Below are 20521 nucleotides of genomic sequence, written 5' to 3'. Positions count from 1 at the left end.
AACGTGATGCCTTTTGTTTTAATTTGAAAAAGTGGTATGATGTGACATAAATGCAAAAATTATTTTGTTTTGCTTGTTTGTTATTTTTTCTTTTTTAAGAAGAGAATAGAAGAAAACAAAAGTTTTAACAAACGGGTTATTGTATAATTTGGACAAGGTGGTTATAACTCGTCAAAATGAGTGAATCTCAATCCCTCAGTCCCAATTCAAAATATTTCATACGCTAATTGGTTGGGTAATATTATTGGAATATAGGGTTTTTTTTTTTTTTTTTTTTTAAGTTGGGTTATGAAGGAATGAGGAATCCCTACTAGATAGGGGTTGCAGGGTCCACCTATACTACAATTCGGACAATCCATAGAGAGGAAGGTTGTAGGATCCACCTGCCTTGAACAGCTTAAAATGCTCACTTGTCCATTAATTGGTCACCCAAATTATAAGAAATTTCGATTCGTTTTAAAGCTCTACTATCATTGAATATAAATGATGATTCCCTATAATTGGTGGTCTGAGTTGAATGCAATTCAAACAACTCACAAAGAGGAGGCTAAAAGGCTACCTACCTCAAGCAGAATGCAGTTTGGACAACCAATTGTAAAAAATTCCAATCCATCATTCAACCATGTAATATGTTGTTGGCAAACACAACCGCAAGTATTTTAGTGTATAGGTTGTCAATTCCACTAGGTACCAATTATTGTTCACTCAAAATTAAATTTCAAACCCTATGTTTGAAAAAGGAAAAAAAGAAAAGAAATCCTGCTGTCAGCAGGTCAACCAGTATAAAAATGGAGTTGCCAGGGGTTTCATGGTCATGAATTGATCCCATTAGACCCTTTAATTTCTTTTCTTCACAAAATTTTCGATAGTCAAACAGTTGGAAGAGGATGGTTCCCCTGAATCTACGCTTCCCATCTTACACCATTATCATCCTTTCTCTTCTATTTAATCACCTCCATTGTGTTCCACATATTCCTTAGACGTACATGTTGCCACCTTAAAAAAACAAAAAAAACTTAGCCTTCTATCAAACACTTGGTCTGCCAAGGTCCGGTCGCGGTGCACCCTGATTCACTCAAAGACCTTGGCCGTACTAACAAAAGAAGGTGAAAAAATGGCGGCAACTAGGCTAAGTCTCATTCTTTTCGTTTCCTTCGCCGTAATAGTCCCAAGCCTGCGTGCCCATATTGTTGAATTCGACAATTTTTGGCAGCAAAAATCTGAGGAAGCGAAGAAAGATGCCCTCAAGGCCTATCAACCAAACCCCGAAGAAGTCACCGAGCAACTCAACGCCCATGTTTATGAGTAAATCCAATTATCAATCTCTGTATTTCTTACTCCTTTACTCACATTTATAATATTTTACCATGCCTTTTTAATTTTTCTTCTTCTATAATTAGTAACTTTGAAAAGCTAGCTAAAATATGTCGTAATAATTGAATGCATTTAGAGAAAATTGAAATTGTTCATCGTAATACGGATCGGGTTGGCCACAATTTGATCACCAAATTAATTGCAATATGTTCGAACAGCTAATGAGATAAAGTCTTGATGAAGCTCACCTATCCGAATAAGTGTCTAGATAATTGGAGTTTCGAGACTTACTTATTCGGATACGTAAATTTCATGAGAGTCCTTTCTAATTAATTGGCTACAACCAACCTTATAAAGTATATGAGTGTAATACAAATAAAGGTTGTGAGTGAAAAATAATTTAAATTCTAACTTTTAGTAGATTTTTGTTGCATATCTTTTATGAATATATCCAATTCATATTGTTGATTTCGAAATAAAATTAATAAATGTAACAGTCGATATTAAGGTATGCAAATAATAATATTCTGTTTTGACCTTTTGTGGTACATGCAGTGCATTAGAGGGGAGCAATAGCACAAGGAGGCACCTTAAGAAATACTCAGGCGCGTGCTTAGCTACAAACCCAATTGACCGGTGCTGGCGGTGCCGGAAAAACTGGGCTGCGAATCGGAAGAGGTTGACAAAATGCGTCCTTGGGTTCGGCCGCAAGACCACCGGAGGGCGGCGGGGGAAATTCTACATTGTCACAGATCCATCAGACAACGACATGGTGAACCCAAAGCCGGGGACTCTCCGGCACGCCGTGATCCAGAAGAGGCCCTTGTGGATCATATTTGCTCGCAGCATGGTCATCACGCTTTCCGAGGAGTTGTTGCTGACGTCGCACAAGACCATCGATTCGCGCGGCGCCAACGTCCACATTGCCTTTGGTGCCGGCATTTCCATACAGTTCGTCAAGAATGTGATTATTCATGGCCTACACATACACGACATCGTTTCGGCGGGCGGTGGCATGATTAGGGACTCTGTGCAGCATGTTGGTATCCGATCAAGGAGTGATGGAGATGGGATTTCTATATTTGGATCGACAAACATTTGGCTTGATCATCTTTCTATGTCCAATTGCCAGGATGGTCTTATTGATGTCATTCAGGGGTCCACTGCCATCACCATCTCAAACGGCCACTTCACCCGTCATAACGATGTAATAACCTTTCTCACCTGATCTACATAATATATTCATGCAAATATATATATATGAATTTTGTGATATTGGTGCATGCAGGTGATGCTGTTCGGCGCAAGTGACAGCTTTGAGGGTGATTCTATAATGCAAATCACAGTGGCATTCAACCATTTCGGAAGGGGTTTGGTGCAAAGGATGCCAAGATGCAGATGGGGTTTTGTCCATGTGGTTAACAATGACTACACTCACTGGCTTATGTATGCCATTGGAGGTAGCCAACACCCTACTATTATAAGCGAGGGCAACCGCTTCATAGCTCCCCCCAACCTTGCTGCAAAGGAGGTATATATATATATTCCTTTAACAAATTGTATTTTATTTTGCTTAATACCATGAGCATATATGATAACAACGTACACATTTTTTTTTTAATTTTCAAAATTTGGGGTGTTTTAGGTGACAAAGAGGGACTATGCCGGAGAGGAAGTGTGGAAGAGCTGGACGTGGAGATCAAAAGGAGATCTTATGATGAACGGAGCATTCTTTGTTGAATCTGGAAACCCTAGCAAGAGCAGGCCATTTGGGAGGCGGGACATGATCAAGGCGAAGCCCGGGACATTCGTGACTAGGCTGACGCGCTTTTCAGGTTCACTCAACTGCAAGGTCGGCCGACCTTGTTAGAAAATAAATGTTTACAGGATATGACTTAACAAATGAGGGAGGGGGGTGGGAAGAGATTGGAGTAGGACGGATGGAAGAAGACCACTGACTAGTCTATTAGCTCACTTGGTCTAGAGAGTTTGTTGGTTTATTTGTAATCTGCCCCCATCATAGTTTTTGAATCTTTTTGGTTAATTGGCCTTTCTTTTTTTTTTTCTTTTTTTTCACAAGTGGAAACATTTTCTTACCCAATGTACGAAACAAAATCATATCGAATAATGCTATATTTACAATTTTTTTACAATTTGTTGACACATGTCAGCAACATATGATTGGAGTCACGTCAGTTACTAAAATATTTGAACACTCTTCAGTCACATGTTAGCATGTGTTGATAAATTTTGAAATAGTTATAGGTAACTATAAGCAATGAAAAGTATGTGAAGTTTTCTAACCAAAAAAGTGGAAAGGAAATAATTGTTGATGCCATTAATAGAAGGGTCACCTGAGCTCTGCATCAAGATACTAGTATGAGATTTACTTGCAGCTCCCTAAGAATTAACAACTTGATAATCTCGTCTCTCTTGGGTAACATTAGTTTTAATAAGATTATTCCAATCAATGGGTTGATGTTATAATCGGAGCAGACATTCATGCTAGAGAATTAAAGTAAATGTTGGATAAATCTACAACATTTATTCAGTCACTTGTCCAAGTGAAGGTGTTCCGAAGAATATGTCTGAACTTTTCGAGACAAAACATGCTGAATCAAATTATGATAAGATCAAATCCAACGGGAATTTGATTCTGATACCGTAGAGTGAAACACACAACGAGATAGCAATCGGTGACATGAACCCGACCTTGGCAGGATATGGTCCTTTTTCTCTTTTTTTTTTTTTTTTTTTTCTTCCCCGCCGGTTTCCCTAATTTTGACACCTTTATTGAGCGCTTTATCACGTACCCAACCATGTATAATATGCGGGTTTGCCACTGAATTTTTTTAAAAACAAGAATCCGACAAGAGACCCACAAATCTAGATTACAACTTACAACTTGACAGAACACAATCCGATGAGGACGAGGCTCCTAGTGGCCGCATTTCCTGTTAAGGGCCCGTTTGAATAGCACCATCTACTTTTTTGTTTCACTGTTGTTCTCTGCATTATCTAGTCAAATTAGAAGTTACCATAATTGTTTTGCCCTCAACAGCTTCATGAACATGCATAAACTTAAACCCAACAAGCTGAGTGCTTACAAGGTTATGATTTCAAGAGGTATCCTGAATATGTGCGCGGAACAATGCATGCTCAAAAGTATCTATAATAACTACTATTAAACAGGAAATGAAATTCATTACCGATTTAGCAAATCAAGGAAACAAGAAAGAAGCTTCCAACCAAATACGGGATAGATTTTCAAAGATATTTAATCCTACAAATGATCCGATTGATATAACACATGGAGAAAAACTGAGGATAGTATTATCCATGTTAATCTATGCGCTATCAGATTCATTCCCTGAATCTATATTCATTGGCTGTGGGTTCTTGTAGCCGCTGATTTCATCCTTGTACCGTTTTTTGTCTTGACGAGCCTTTGCTTCATATGGTTCTTTCTCCTCCACTGCACCCACATTCAACACAAATGGAAAAGCGTTATGATGTAACACAACTACATAATACAAGCTGTAGATGGCAAATCATATAGAGATCCTGATCAAAGTACAAGAAACAATTTATTGAGTTAAAATTAAATCGTGCATACCTGACATCTTTTTCCACTTATCTCCAAGTACTCTCCCCACATCCGTAAATGCGATTCCAGGGTTGCTTTTCTTTATATTCTGTGGTCAACACAATTAAGCTTAGAAACCTACCCTTGTCCCATGCACAATAATAACTACTAGTTATGACTTGACGAGAAAACATAAAGTAGGTTTAGAGACCATCTTATAAATATGAATTTCTGTGCTAAATTTCTCTATTTTCTCATATTATGATCACATTGATTTTCACAGATTAGCTCAACATATAACTGGCTGACTTTGGGTAGCCGCATGAGTGCAAGGACAGCTTGTCAGGTTAAAGCTAAGAAAATAAAATATAAAAATAATAAAAAGTTCTGCCCTGACTAAGAATATCTTCTCCCCAAGCAACATAACCAACATGTCCATGCCAACCAATTTCATTTTTTCCTTGAAATTGTGTTATATTATCAAGCCACAATCAGTGCTATCAATGTAGAACACAAACTCACCTCTCTTTCCATTTGTGAGAAGAACATGAAACCAGACAGTGCCCTCTTTGGTGCATTCGGATCCTTTTTCCTTTTCTGTTTCTTCTTCTTTGAACCATCTTCATCTCCATCTTTAGATTTCTTCTTAGAAGAAGAAGCCTTGGAAGATGAAGTCTCTTTTTTGGATTCTTTTTTGGGAGGCCTCTGAAATTTGGCATTTGTTTGATGTTAGTACTCAAAGAGAGAAAAGAAAAGACAATACCCAGAAAAGAGTAACAGAAGAAAATAGAATGATAATCCTCTAATAAGACTGAGCAAATGAAACAGAAGTAAAAATGATTTGCCTCTTTCTCCCCTCCACTTTCACTAGCATCAGATTCCCCCTCTCCAGAATCATCAGTCGGAGAACCTCCATCATCTTTGTCAATAACAAAATCTTCATCCTGCAGAAAGTCACCACGTTGAAATACACTTATGAAAAAGAACACGAAGAGACATGCAAAAGCAGACAAGTGGAAGGCACACAAGCATACCAAGATACAATAGTACACAAACTAGAGATAAGAACACATGAAGAAACACGCAAACACGACATATAGGCCGGACAAACACAACGTCACAGATATACCAGACACACATACCAGACAATGACAACAGTTAAACACACTTCTGTGCATGCATGCGCAAACACATGCCTAGAGAGAGATTAGGATGAGCATCTGGATCCACATCTTCTAAAATAAATACCATAAAGATCAAAATCTAGTACATGTTTTGCAGTGGGTAAAACACAAGATTCAACCCATGCATGCGCATGCTGGACAACTAGAACAGCCAAATCCAAGCCCGTCCATGCATGCACACACTAACAGAGAGAGAGAGAGATTACTACAAGCTTCGTGATCACACATTTTCCAAAAATACCATAAAGATCAAAATTTAGTACAAATCTGCAGCTCCCCCCCACCACCCACCCAAAGAAAAAGAAACAAAACAAAAAATAAAACCAAACTATTAGTTAAAGATTTGACCTCTTCATCACTCTCATCTCCACCAGCTTGATTCTTGATGCGCTCAAGATGTGGGTCAACAGCATCATCTTCTTCATCTTGAAGAACACGTGCAACACCATCTGTAGTTTGGACATCTCCCAGGTTCATAATTTTCAATCCCTTCCCACTGCATGAATAGCCAAAAGGTAAAAATTTATAGACAGCTCGATTGACTCTGTCCATGAAATGAGATAAGAAAATTAAAATAACCTGATGAAGTCAAAAAGATTATGGTATTCGTTCCTCTGGATGTTCCGAAATAGATGTTCTTGCTCAGTTTTGAGTCTTATAAGAAGGTCGAAGTAATGCATATTTGAGCCACCAGCAGCATGCCTCTCAAATTCCACATACTCAATCTATCATTAGAAATATGAAAAAGGTCATCTCCAATTGATGTCCATTACACATATTAGCCTACCAATCATCCATAATTTGTACGCACAAGTTAAAAGATGTACCTCTTCATGAAGAATAAGTGTAGGAGGTTTTGGTAGAAAGAAGAAACTCTTTTCAAGTGGATACAGGACCCCATCTTCAGCCTTCAATGATGACTTCACTGCATAACCATCTTGACAGCTTCGGAATTTTCCTGGTTTAGTAACTTTGGCACCAGACAAGCCACGCATTATCGTTGTGAAAACTTCATGAATGAGCCCCTGTTTGTTCAAATCAAGCCACCAGAGAATCTCATGTGAGTTTAGCTAGCCCAGGTCCCTAAAACTCATATAGAAATTCCAATGATAAATATGCAACGACACTTTGTTTGGACAAGATATACAACACAAACAAAAATAAGCAGTACCTAAACAGCTAATAACCAGAAAAAAGGGGGGAAAAAAATGAAATTGTTATAACTTACCTTATATGATGGGTCTAACTTGTCCTTGTATTTGGTGTTCAAAAGATCATCGTTCATCGACAGGGTGCTATCAACTACATAGTCAGTTTCAAACTGTGCAAGAATGAAGATAAGCATATAAGTACAAAAGAACATATCAATAGCAGGAAACCCATAGAGATACCATGGAACTGACAAATTACCTGCAGCACAATATGTGGGTACAAAGTTTGCCCTTTACGGATTGGTGGATCAAGAGTCACAACTACAAATGTATGTGGCTGGTTAGACTGCATAAACACAGAACAAGCCCATACAATTCTGATCAGGATGCAATTGCAGAAAACAGAACTTAACAATTGATTGAAGGTGATCATAAAAGTATGATATAAATACGCCCATCACTTTCAGTTATAATAATCTTTAAAGCCTTTGCAGAGAGAGAAAAAAATGTAAATTGAACATTCTAATCAGCGCATATAAATATCAGTCTCAAGAAGAAAACCTTAGGAAGTAAAAACAGGCGAACAACACTACTGTATTGAATTTTGAAATCATTAGCCTGTCCTTGGAGCCGTAAGAATGAAAGATGAAGTTCAACATTGTATCGGCCCCTGCAAATTAGACAGACGAAGTGAAGAAATAGAATCAAAGAGGAGCATACGAAATCAACATGTAAGCAAAGGTATATAGATACTGAATGACCAATTGACCATGTATCTGTGTGCATCTGTTCCTATCTAAGCATCCCACAAGACCTACCTTGGCGTGAGGATTGCAATGCCCTCAAAGGTAACCACAGCTTCTTCACCTCCAGCACCAACATCTGCCATTGACATGATTTTGTCACGGAAAACCTAACACAAAGTTGATGGACAAGACATCAGTGAACAACCACAAGTAAACCACACAATTTTACTGAGGTACAAGAAGAAACCAACCTGAGCAGGAGGACGATTCTCATCACCAACAAATTGGGTGTTGGAATTAGGTATGTGAAAACTAATCTCCATCAATGAATCTTTCTGTTATAATAATATAAAACTACTCAGAAAAAATAACATAATATTTGAGGTTATCTAGAATAATATTATTCCAAGTAAAATATTTTTTATTGGGCCAGAAGTAAAGCCTAAATTTGAATATAGCAGTTCAGAGGGTAGCAACGTGTTCATGAACATCAAATTAGTGGGAACACTTAACCCATTCAATAAATAGAAGCATCAAATAAACCTCACAAACCTCATTAGCTCCAGTTGTATCATCTACATGGAACTCTAAGATTACATCATTTTTCCCTTGAAGCTGAGTTTGTGAGACATCTGCTAGAGATACCTCAAATGCTTGCTTTGAACCAACCAAAAAAGCCAGCATATTCCCTGCAAATAGCAACAGAGGAAGGCACAAATTATACAATCAAGGCAGCCTAATACCCTAATTGCAGCAGAAATCAAATATGATAGACAATCAACATACTTGGAATGAATAAAATAAAAACTATTCATTCTCTTCTATACCATCGTGCTACCTTACAGATAAGGCAAAAAATAATTCATGCAATACTGCAGCATGGATAATAAATCAATAATAAAATGAAGCTAGCGATGCCACAAGCTTGCATGAAAAAGGTTCTGAAATATTTTAGAACATGTTGGAGCCATCACAAATTCTAATGTGACCAAAGTTAACCAAATTATGATTAAGTTAGATGTATCACAAGATTGCGCGTATATGACACTCTGATTTTCTAGCAAAACCTTTAAAACTAGATATCCAAAAAAAAAAAGGGAAATTTTCTATAAGCTAGGGCAGTGTCCTTCAAGTCAATCACTCAAAAAAAAAAAAACACACACACACACACACACACACATCAACAGAAGAACAACTCTGCAAAACAGATCAAAGGCCACATAACACAAAATGCTTAACATATACATTAAGCAAAATTAACAAACAAAAACAGGAAAGCATCAAATTGGTGAGAGGAAATCAATTAAAATCAACGACTTGAATAAAAAAGAATATGACTGACCATTTAAATCAACTTCTCCCCAATTACGCCCACTGACAGAAAGTTGCTTCTCCTCTGGTGTTATGCCGCAACTGGTTTGGAAGAAATTGGTCACACTAGTGACATCCTACAGGCCAAGCATAAAAGTACAATATAAGGATAAGCTAGTTTTGGACATTTCCAAGCATGGTTTAGAGATGTTTTGATATTATTGCTGTTCAAAACAGTCATTCACTAAAACACGATTACAGAATACTTTCTTGGTCTGAATATGAAGGAAACCACTTGAAGTAGTACCATAGATAAGAAATCACCAGAAGCACTTCCAAGCTTCGTCAAATTAATATTCATCTTGTAAGAGAGAGAGAGAGAGAGAGAGAGAGAGAGAGAGAAATAGTAACCTGGTCCCGGAACCCAGTAAACTTATAGAATAACCCGTCTTTGATCCGAACACCAAGTTGATTTGTCCTTGGGACCTTCATCCATGTTACCCCCATGATGTCAGTTTTATCCACCTCAATTGCCTTACCACCTCCTTGTTTCTTCCATAAAATCCCTCCTGAATATATCTTAAGTTGCCCTGCATTCTGCATTCCCCCAAATCACAAGTTGAGACCACAATAATTAAGTCTACATTTGTTTTAAATAAGGCAAACCAACCTTGATCAGCTAGAATATTATGTTTTACAAGTTTTCATAAGAAGCATCAGAAGAAGGGTATAATCAGAAGCTGTCCAAGCTTTTTACACTTCCTTTACTTTCCCTTCTATGATAAGTATTATTAAAATACAGCATACAGAGTTTTTATCTCAGAAAATTGTCCAAGCTTTTTGAAAATATAAAAGACAATGTTTTTTCTTCCTATGGTTACTACTCTTAATTACAACATAGAAAGTATTTTAAACTTTTCCTACAGTCACTCACCAATCATATTTACCAAACTCGATAAAAAGGTAATTGCTCAGGGTTTCAGATACATAAAAAATAGTGCCAATCACAAGATTCTGAGATTTCATTTATGTTCCCAGATCACTCAGCAATCAAACAGTTTAAAACCAAAATTTTTAATAAAAGTAGACAAAGGATAAAGATTTACAATGCATTAGCGTTTTTAGTTGAAGAAGCAGAGAAAGTCCAATGATTAGGTTCCAAAGTTCACAGTTCCTCCTGCAATTTCTAAGTAACCAAACAGCTTATTATAACTATTTCCAGCTAAGTAATTTTTGGAATTAGGGTTTTCAAAGAAAGGAACCGCAGTCACAATCATCATTTTCCTCACAATCACCCAGCAAACGTAAGTTACGTAACAGACCAAAATCAAATCTCGAAAAGAAGATATTAGAAAAAACAATCAATTAGGGTTTCAAGAACGCCAATCGTAGTAGCCACTGTCACAAAATCCCCAATCCTCAACTCGACTCTTCCTACTATTATCGCTGCCAAACGCACCAAACCACATACTTTTGGTCCTCGATTAAAAAGAATTAGGGCGTCGAAATAAAATTAGGGTTCCGAAATAGCATTGACGAAGAACAGTAAATCGAAAACAAGAACCCACAGATTAAGCTTAAATGCACAAATCTACGCGAATCGCAATAAGCCACAGAGAGAGTGAGAGAACTCACGGTGCCTCCGCGGCCTCCTAGAGAGATATTGTTGAAGAGGTGGCCGTCGGTCATGCCTGAGAATCGAGAGCTAAGCGAGTTTTGGAAAAGCAAGAGTTTGCAGTCGAAGAGAGAGAGAGAGAGAGGGAGGGATGGAAGGGAAAATGATATCGCGAGACTGGACGAGATTTATATAGTTCGAGAGGGCGGTGCGCATTACGCACTCTAGATTGTGGCGCGAATCAAGTGACAATAAGCTGTGGGCATGTCGGTAAATTGCAATTTACCTCCCTGTAATGATAAAAGGTAATTTATGAATTACTTCTTTTTTATTTGTCTAAATTTATGAATTACTTTATATCAAAAACTTATATTGATAGGAAATGTCCTTGAAAATTTTAATATTTACCAAACTAAAGGAGTTTTATTTCATTTATGCAAATGGCATGTTGAAAAAGGTCCTCAATCAACTAAGTAATTAGTAACATGTAGTGACCCAAAATAATTAATTAGGCTGTAGTTAAAGTCTAGATTTTAACGACTAAATAATTAACATTGTGGTATTTAGTTATTGTTTTCTATTCTTATAGTTAAAGTTTATCGCCGCTGTATTCTCTCATTTAAAAGAGGTTAAGACCCCTCGATTTTTTCTTGTAAAAAATAAGGCTAAGAGATAAACCATATAATTAATTACTAATTAATTAATTTTTACGGGACGTTATATAACATGAGTCAAAATGGTGCTTTCTCTAACTCTAGGGAGGGATGGAAATCATGGTTACAATGACATTGTGGTTAAGTATTTTATTTTTCAAGGAAGAGGTCTGAAATTCAACCCACCATAAGTGGGATTTGGCGACCAATGGCAATGGGTACTTTTATTGTTAAATAGTTTACTATTTTCACACAAGTGGACATGGTTTTTTTTTTCTGTGGTACATTAAAAGTTCATTGGGCCAATGATTTTTTTTTTCCTTTCAAACATTGGGCCAATGTTTTTACACAACAGAAGATAACTCTCTTATCTGAACCAGCAACCAGCACCCAAAAGAAATAAGAAACCATAAAAAAGCCCACAATATCCCCAAAGAAAAGCCCATAACATTTTGATGAACAGAAAAAAGTCCATAACTCTCTTTGCATGATATTAAAAAGGTATCGCTTCCTATTTCTTGAGTCGACTAATCGTTAATTTGAAAACGTGCAGTTAAACAACATTCCTTCAGTAAAATAATATTCGAATGCATTACATGCCATGCCCAATTGGCCATCCCTAACAAATAAATATAATATGTAATATAATAATATATAATAGAGGTGTGAAAAATAATAATATACCTTGTTATTCCATAGAAATGATCGTCATTTAGAAAGAGGTTGGGCCCGTTGGGGAGAAGACTCAACTTCCACAGACAAGCACCCTCCAAACCAAACCAAACCAAACCAAAAAAAAAAAGGTAAACAAGGCGAAGAATCCAAGAAATTGATTGATGCATGACCACTGGCAAGGATCCCCCTGTAGCTTCCTTCTTTCTTATCTTAATTAATTATTAAAAAAAGAAGAAGAAGAAGAAGAAGTTTGTCATGTAACTGTAATTAGTCCATCTTCCATCCCTCTTGTCGAGAGAAACAAAAGAATATGGACATTCTGGAGTATACTTATCTGCTATACACCAAGCAGGGAAAATATGGTGTATTTTACATGAAACTTCCAATAATCTGACCATTTCATTTAATATTTTCTTTAATCTCTTTGTTTTCAATTGGGTTTTTAACTTTTTATCCTTCTTTCCTGCCTACTGCTGGATGCTTGTTTACCATGTGGGGGTACTAGCTAGCTATATGACATTTTTGAAATTCATGCAAGTTTCCATTGTAATTCTGGCCAGGGTTAATTATGCAATTTACACAATGAGTTGATGAGTATGCCACGTCAACTCACTGAAATAAGAGTGAAATATGAATATAGTATATAGCATTACTCATATTTAAATAAAGGGCAACTTTTCATACATCTTATGAAGAAAGTTTGATTTTGAAGCCAGGATCACTTGGGACGGAACCAGGGGACTAGCATATCATGATGGCTCTGGTTTTGAAAATTTTCCTTAAACTATATATGTATATGAGAAGAGAAATGCTAGAGATACTAAATATTTTGCTAATATAGGTTTATTAACCTGATGTGTAGCTCATTCATTGGTACTTGTTACATTTTTCTTAATTAATTGTTTTGTTTTTCATCAATAAATGAACTACATATCAGGTTAGTAAGCCTATGTTAATAAAAGATTTAGTACTTCTAGCATTTCTCATATGAAAAATGTTACATACTACATTTTTATTTTATAATTATCATATAATGTTGATGCAATAGTTTTTGAAATTGCCAATGTTAGTATTGTTCGATAAAAATGTAATTTTTAGCCTTACTCTCTTTATAGATAAGTCTAAAAACTAGATTTGAGCCCTATTAAAATTAGGGCCGTGATACAGATTACACAGCGTGCTTAGCACGTCGTGAAGGAAAAGTTTTTTTTTTTTAATATTTTAATGCAAAAAAAAAAAAAAAAAAAAATTTTGCACTGGCGTGGTAAGCATGCCGCGTGCGATTTTGCTTCACCCTTAAAATTGAGTTTGGCCTATTTTTCATGCTTTGGTCCCAATAAGAAATCCTGGTTTTGTTCCTGATGTCGGCATTGGGTTCTTCCAATCAAGACTTTTTATGTTATTTATTTATTTATTTTTGTGTATTGAAAGACGAATAAAACTCTTCTACCATTTGAAATGGCATGATCCCTTGAACCATATACACGATACCTACGCACACAACCGGCAATGTGATAGATATACAAAACCACACGAAACCATGTTTGGATCCTAATGCTCGAAAACAGCGTATGGACATTACACATTTTGTCTCATGTTGCTCCGAAATCATCGTCTTCCTTGTTTGTACTCGAACCAAAGTTGTAACAGCAAAAGCAAAACATAATAAAGCCAAAGAAAGCGCAGGAACTATATATACCCTGAACTCATATCCCTATTGGGTCAAGCAGCCACGGAAGAAAAGCAAGGAAACAGAGAAATTAAGAAGCATACAAGCTAGAGATGGAAAAAATGATGGTGAAGAATGGCGTAAACCCAAGAAGGCGCAGCATGCCATGCGCGGCAGATGCTGAGGCTCAGGCAGCTCGGTGTGTCAAGAGACGGCGAAGAGATTCAACTGCGGTTGCACGTATTAGTGATGACACTCAAACTCAGCCCCAGAAGCAGTTTTTACAGCAGCAAGTAGATCAAACTTCTAGTACTGCAAGCACAGTGAAGAGAAGCTCAAAGTTTCGTGGAGTCAGCAGGTCTGAACAAGGAAATAAATGAGTTGTCATTGTCTAATATATATATATATATATATGAATAAAAATCAACCATTATTATAATTTTTACTGTCACGTCATCTCAGTTATAGGACAATCTTCTTTTTATTGTGTAGTTATTGATTTGAGTGAAACTGAAATTGAACAGACATAGATGGACGGGTCGATTTGAAGCCCACTTGTGGGATAAGCTGTCATGGAATGTAACACAGAAGAAGAAAGGGAAACAAGGTACGTAGAAAAACTTTTCACTCTTGCATTTTTGGCTTGGCTTCATCGATTTCTTCTTTCCAGGATACTGATTGGTTTTTTTCTAAATTTTTTGCTCCTCTTTTGTATTTTGCTCTGGAATTGATTTTGGCGCCCAACAGTTTACCTCGGTAAGTACCTTTTTTTTTGCAGTCAAGTTAAGATTTTCCAATTTTGTTTTGTTTTATTCTCTATTCATTTTGCACGTGGATTACAAAGAAAGTGAAGTTATTTTTTCCTGAACTTTTCAGGAGCTTATGACGAAGAAGAATCAGCTGCAAGAGCTTACGATTTGGCTGCCGTTAAGTATTGGGGGACATCAACTTTCACCAATTTCCCAGTAAGAATGACAGTATATGATTTTTTTCGTATGAAAATGTTTAGAAGGTTAGACAGCAAAAAAAAAAAAAAAAAAATCATTTAACATCCTTAATGCTTATTACAGATATCAGATTATGAGAAAGAGATTGAGATAATGCAAACTGTGACTAAAGAGGAGTATTTGGCCTCCTTAAGAAGGTATAGGACTCATATACATATTGTTAAGAATAGACTTCAATTTTCACTACCATTGCCTCTCTCCTTAATTAATAACATGGTTTGGGTTTTGTTTCTTTCAGGAGGAGCAGTGGCTTCTCAAGAGGTGTATCCAAGTATAGGGGAGTTGCAAGGTGATGCTCAACTTGATGAGACTAACTTCTTCAGAATATTATTAATTGAAAGAGAACCATCAAAGTAATTTCGGTGAATTAATGCAGGCACCATCATAATGGCAAATGGGAAGCAAGAATAGGGAGAGTTTTTGGAAACAAGTACCTCTATCTTGGCACTTACGGTGAGTTACATAGACTTTTAATAATTCGAAGAACTAATGAGCGTCTTTGTAAACCATACTCTATATGAATTATTTATCTTCTCAATACGGGATCAAGGTGTTACAATCTCCCATCTTAAACCACTGATGCCCTCATCAGGACTGCGTCATATATATGGTGTTGACAATACCAGGTGGCATAACTAGGTAGCTCTTATATCATTTGTAACAACTCAAGAAAATCGCTAGTAATATCTGTACTATCACCCTAAAAAAAACTAACACAAATGTGATTAACGATTTCTCTGAATTGTTACAGGCAATCTCAAATGTAAAACTGACAAATTAGGATTCCTCCATTTACCTAAGGCAATCCTTGTCTCATCACAGGTACCCAAGAGGAAGCTGCCCGTGCTTATGACATTGCAGCAATTGAGTACAGGGGTGTCAATGCTGTGACAAACTTTGACTTGAGTACATATATAAGATGGCTAAAGCCAGGAGCAAACACTGCAGCAGCCGCTCATGAACCACAGGCCATCACAGAGCCTCAGACAGTGGCGTCCCCAACCAGCTACACTCCAAGAGAGGAATCCAAATCCTTGTTCTTCCATACTAATCCTCTGCCCACTGCAGACTACTTAGACTCTCCCCCTAAGCAAGAAGTGTTCCAAAGCAAAATTCCTCTTAGCTCATGCAGTAAGTCGTCCTCTACCACCACTGCACTAGGCCTCCTCCTTCGATCTTCAGTATTCAAGGATTTAGTGGAGAAGAATTAAAATCTCTCAGAGGATGACTATGATGGGGAAGAGCCGAAGAATATTCAAGCACAGGTAGGTAGTGACGATGACTTCGGTGGGATCTTTTATGATGGAATTGGTGACATCCCATTTGTTTGCGCTTCCGCTGGAGATGGCATAGAGTTGCAAGAAAGAGAGCTACACTTCGTTTTCTCAATGGCCCCATGCAACAACAGCATGACAAGCTTTTGATTAATCAACCAGCGGGTGCAGTACAATGTTTTTTGTTGGAAGATTTTAGGAACAGATCGATCGTGTTGAAATGGTGTCTGCGTGAGTGTCTCTCTCTCTCTCTCTCTCTCTCTATATATATATATATGGACATAAGTTGCTATTTACTTGTAATTAAACTTCACTACCACTTGGCCCGCCAAATGTACATGTCATAATACACCAATGCACATTTCAAGATTTGTCACTTTTGACCTTCAAAGTGAGCATTGCTCTCCGACTTGAAATGGCGAGGATGTGTTCTACCTGTGTATATGATACTATGTCATTTACAAATTTGCAATTACACGACAACATATTTTACAAATTGAATCTTAAAAATGGGATGGAAGATCAGTGAGAGAATAAATAATCAAAGAATAAGAATTTTCCACCTTTAAGGGGCTTGGGAAAATCTCAATACCAGACCCAACCCAAAAACCAAGAGACATTAGGATAATTCGATTAATGCTGCACATACTTGGACGAGTTAGACACCTGGACTCAAATATGTGGTGTAACTAGCACCAGTTCGACATCATGGTTAAAACCAAAGTTCTAAATGCATAACTCATATGATCTCATCAGATGCTATATATATATATATATATTATCATCACCATCAACAAATAATGAGTATGTTTCCGTTTTCTGTGCGTGAGATAAGATGTATATTTCTGACCCAAATTCAACTTCCCCCAAAATGCTATGCTATGTACTAAAAAGTTCACCGGGCAAGTCAAGTAATTAGAGCATAAAACTCACAATAAGAAGAATCCATAAAACAATATAAGCAACAGAGCAAAGTGCCAGCTCGTACAGCAGTGAATGTTTGGGGCAATCTGAGAATATAGGTTCAGTGAAGGTAGCAGCAAGCTAAACTTTTCCATACCAAAAGGAAAAATATAAACATTCACCAAGAATATCGTATTAGTTTTATAGTAGTCACCTAGAAACAAAACAAGAACAGCAAAAATGCATAAGAAACACCATAGAAGTTCCACCAGAGTGCATCTTGCTAAGATTCATCCAGTAAGTCAAGAAATTACGACATGCAACTGAAAAATATTTAGAACTTAGAAAACAGTTTAGCAATAGGGCCAAGTGCAAACTCAAACTGCCTCAAATGTTTTGATGAACTGAATACTAGTTTCTGACCTCTGACTTGCCTCTCTTTCAAAATACATGTGCTGTAGCCTGTATTGCATTCAAAAGATACAAACTTTGGCTCCTCTGAAGAGCGTCAAAATTGCTTTCTTTTATTTTTGAACAGTTTGTCTCTTCTTGCGTAAACATAAAAGAGAGCTAGGAAACCTGCTGCAGACAAAGAAACTGAAGTCCATGGAAATGGTGGGTCCTTGAAGCATACCAGTGATGCCTCCAGTTCTTCTGAAGCATGATAGACGAGAGAGTGGATGGCATACAGATCATGATCCGAAGACCTCACGTAGTACAAACCCATCTTGAAATCCAAATGTGACAAAGCAGAAACTGCTTTGTCAAGCTTGTACTTATACAAGTTCCACCTTTGTATGAACTCAGCATGCCGACTCGGTTTAAGCAGCTTCCTATCTCCACCATGTGCAGCAATGGATTCAATAACGTCAATGGCACTCGTTATACTGTAATTCAATGATGTCAAAAGAATATTCCTCCTAGCTGCATCCTTCTGCACAAATGACATCGATGAAATCTCTGAGAATGGCCCAAAGGGAGTCTGCCCTACACTCCATGTGTAATCCACCAGAGTACTATTATGCCTTGGGCTCCACAACAAATGGGTAGGGGACACTCCCCACATACTCTGCAGAATCGAACCAACAAGCGGCCGCTCAAGCTCCCTAGTCTTAGTAAACACATGACGACCATTACAGCTATAATCACTCACAGTCTGCGTGTTCTTTGTCCTTACTGCAATAACCATATCTTTGAAAGCAACTGACTGGTGATACCGGTCTAGCAACAAGAGCATATGGTAATCCAAATCAAACACGTAAACCGGAAGAACCCTACCGAACTCCTCCTCTGGAATCCCCGCCACCCTCCTAAACTCGTCGGCCGAGTCAGTCAAAATCTGATGCAAACGCTTCGAGTCCAAATACTCGCTCACAATCAGAGTATAATTATCGAACAAAAACCTCGACGTATATGAATTGATCGACCTAGAAACCGCGAACGAGCAAATCGGACACTCAGAAAAACTCACCTCATAAGTCTTGAACCTCAAGGACTGATCACCCAACAACAACCCACCCTCATTAGCCTCATCCATAAACGTCCTCTGAATCTGTTTCCAATCCAAGCCACTTGAATCCCTTCCGCTCTCCGATCCATGAAAATGTATAAACTGAACTACCAACGATGTCTCAAAAGGAACAGGAATTCTCAGAGAGGGCACAAGAAGTACCTGGTAGGCGCTCCAGACCAGGGACGCCAGGTCCCTCAGCAGCGCCTTCTGCGACTTGGGGCGGCCGTGGAGGGCAGCGAGCGGATGAAACTCGCCGCGGGGGAGCACACCGTCCCCGGACAACGCCGGGCCGTAATCGACCGGTCCCGCAGCCAAATCGATCCAAAGGTACCGATCCTTGGCGGTCCAGAGGGTGCCGAGGCAATTGGTGAAGCCAGGGGAGGAGTCCCCGTGGGAGTAGGTGTAGGCATAGGGTTTAGATTGGTTGCCGAGATTGAGGAGGTAGAGGACGATTCCGTCGGGGGGCTTTTCCTTGTCGAAGTCGTCGCGGAGGTGGGCGTCGATGGAGGAGAAGGGGATGGGGAGGAGAGACGAGCGGAGGGAAGAAGGGGTTTCGGAGATTTGGGAGGAGAGGGTATGGGAGAGGAGAGTTGAGAGGGAAGTGGGGGAGAAAGAGACGTCGAGATGGAGGGAGTGTTTGATGGGGAGGGTATGGGATTGTGTGGGGAAGGGGGAGATAGCATGGAAGTGGTGGAGGGGTTGTGAGGCGGAGGAGAGGAATGAGGAGAGGAGGGAGCGGGAATCGGGGGGAAAGGATCCGACAAGGCGGATGTGGAGGGAGACGGGGAGGGAGAAGGAGAGGAGGGAGGAGACAATGGAGGGGAGGTGGGGTTGGGGGAGGTGGGAGTAGAGCGATTTCCTTAGGGAGGACGGGAGGGAGAGGTAGGAGTCGTTGGTGGCCTGCGGGTCGTTTCTGGATTGATGGCTTAGGAAGTAGTCTAGGCCTAGAATTGGGGCCGCCGAGATGGTGGTGGTGGCGGAGAGGAGGAGAAAGAGGACGACGATGGAGGTGGTGGTGGTGGACATTTTTAGGGGTGAAAGAGTGGCAGGTGGATGGGACTCAGATGGTGGCTTTCGGGTATTTTAACTCATTTTTGGAAGCCGAAAAAGCTGGCTTTTGGTATTATTGATGAGTGACTAGCAGCAATCTTCCCTGCAATAATCTCACCTGGTATCTGTGAATTGAGAGCTCCGGCCCATAAAGCTAGAGCGTAGCGAGCCTATTCCCATGAGTTTCTTCTTCTAAAGGGATTCGTCGCACGCTTGTCTTAAGGATTCTTTAACCATTCAGTGATGTCTAAAAGCCATGACCGGGTGATTTCCCTAAGGGTTAAGTACTCTATACTTTTTTAGGGTTTTTCAACTTTATTTTTTTTTTTTCATATGGTTTTATTTTTATCACAGAAGGTCCCTGTAATTTTGATAAATAATCAAATTAGTCAATCCGTTAGTTGACCATTAAGATTGACACGTGGACCAATCAGACGTCGACACGTGGCACATATTTAATTTATTTTTTTAAAAAAATGTATTCAAAAAAAAAAAAAAAAAAGAAACAGAAAAAAATTGGGGATGGCCTAGCCACCCCCATCTGGCCGGATGGGGGTGGCCGATTGGGCTCCAAAGGGGTGGCCGAAACCACCCCTAGTACCCACTAGGGGTGGTTTCCACTGGGGGTGGTTTCGGCCACCCCCATTTGACCCCAAATGGTCGAGCCACTCCCAATTTTTTTTTTTTTTTTTTTTAAATACATTTTTTTTAATTAAAAAAATGATTTTTTTTTAAAAAAAAATTAAATATGTGCCACGTGTCAATGTCTGATTGATTCACGTGTCAGTCCTAACGGTCAACTAACGGATGAACTAATTTGGTCACTTATCAAAATTACAGGGACCTCCTGTGATAAAAATAAAACCACAA

General features: G+C 38.5%; 3 protein-coding genes and 1 pseudogene across 3 annotated transcripts; 2 read left to right on the top strand and 2 right to left on the bottom strand.

Annotated features, from left to right (window-relative positions):
- Positions 1 to 998: 998 nt before the first annotated feature.
- LOC132182901 (pectate lyase-like) lies at positions 999 to 3354 on the top strand. The gene is made up of 4 exons (XM_059596268.2): positions 999 to 1305; positions 1870 to 2521; positions 2603 to 2845; positions 2960 to 3354. Exons 1-4 carry the CDS (start codon positions 1115 to 1117, stop codon positions 3182 to 3184), a joined length of 1311 nt encoding a protein of 436 aa, XP_059452251.2. The 5' UTR covers positions 999 to 1114; the 3' UTR covers positions 3185 to 3354.
- Positions 3355 to 4484: 1130 nt separating this feature from the next.
- HMG (high mobility group) lies at positions 4485 to 11075 on the bottom strand. The gene is made up of 16 exons (XM_059595585.2): positions 10928 to 11075; positions 9704 to 9889; positions 9324 to 9429; positions 8534 to 8670; positions 8233 to 8316; positions 8054 to 8148; positions 7797 to 7905; positions 7495 to 7581; positions 7313 to 7405; positions 6912 to 7109; positions 6664 to 6809; positions 6433 to 6580; positions 5746 to 5844; positions 5423 to 5605; positions 4931 to 5009; positions 4485 to 4789 (listed from the first exon to the last, which is right to left on the bottom strand). The coding sequence occupies exons 1-16, from the start codon at positions 10979 to 10981 to the stop codon at positions 4662 to 4664; spliced, it is 1932 nt and encodes a 643-aa protein (XP_059451568.1). The 5' UTR covers positions 10982 to 11075; the 3' UTR covers positions 4485 to 4661.
- Positions 11076 to 14017: 2942 nt separating this feature from the next.
- On the top strand, positions 14018 to 16420 carry LOC132183072 (AP2-like ethylene-responsive transcription factor SMOS1; annotated as a pseudogene).
- A 799-nt stretch (positions 16421 to 17219) lies between these two features.
- Positions 17220 to 19922, bottom strand: LOC132183428 (uncharacterized). Its single transcript, XM_059596864.2, has one exon. It carries the CDS (start codon positions 19625 to 19627, stop codon positions 17597 to 17599), a length of 2031 nt encoding a protein of 676 aa, XP_059452847.2. The 5' UTR covers positions 19628 to 19922; the 3' UTR covers positions 17220 to 17596.
- Between the last annotated feature and the right edge of the window lie 599 nt (positions 19923 to 20521).

The sequence above is a fragment of the Corylus avellana genome, chromosome 5, assembly GCF_965113065.1.
Source record: "Corylus avellana chromosome 5, dhCorAvel1.hap1.2, whole genome shotgun sequence".
Taxonomy (NCBI): domain Eukaryota; kingdom Viridiplantae; phylum Streptophyta; class Magnoliopsida; order Fagales; family Betulaceae; genus Corylus; species Corylus avellana.
Note: the sequence above shows the minus strand (reverse complement) of the source record. Positions and strands in the feature narration are given on the sequence as shown.

Coding starts and splice junctions, on each gene's coding strand:
- LOC132182901 (XM_059596268.2), top strand. CDS start 1,115: ATGGCGGCAACTAGGCTAAGTCTCATTCTTTTCGTTTCCTTCGCCGTA. Junction 2,522..2,602: donor ACTTCACCCGTCATAACGAT/GTAATAACCTTT, acceptor TGGTGCATGCAG/GTGATGCTGTTCGGCGCAAG. Junction 2,846..2,959: donor CCAACCTTGCTGCAAAGGAG/GTATATATATAT, acceptor GGGGTGTTTTAG/GTGACAAAGAGGGACTATGC.
- HMG (XM_059595585.2), bottom strand. CDS start 10,981: ATGACCGACGGCCACCTCTTCAACAATATCTCTCTAGGAGGCCGCGGA. Junction 9,430..9,703: donor TTACTGGGTTCCGGGACCAG/GTTACTATTTCT, acceptor CTTGGCCTGTAG/GATGTCACTAGTGTGACCAA. Junction 8,317..8,533: donor ATACAACTGGAGCTAATGAG/GTTTGTGAGGTT, acceptor TTATTATAACAG/AAAGATTCATTGATGGAGAT.
- LOC132183428 (XM_059596864.2), bottom strand. CDS start 19,627: ATGTCCACCACCACCACCTCCATCGTCGTCCTCTTTCTCCTCCTCTCC.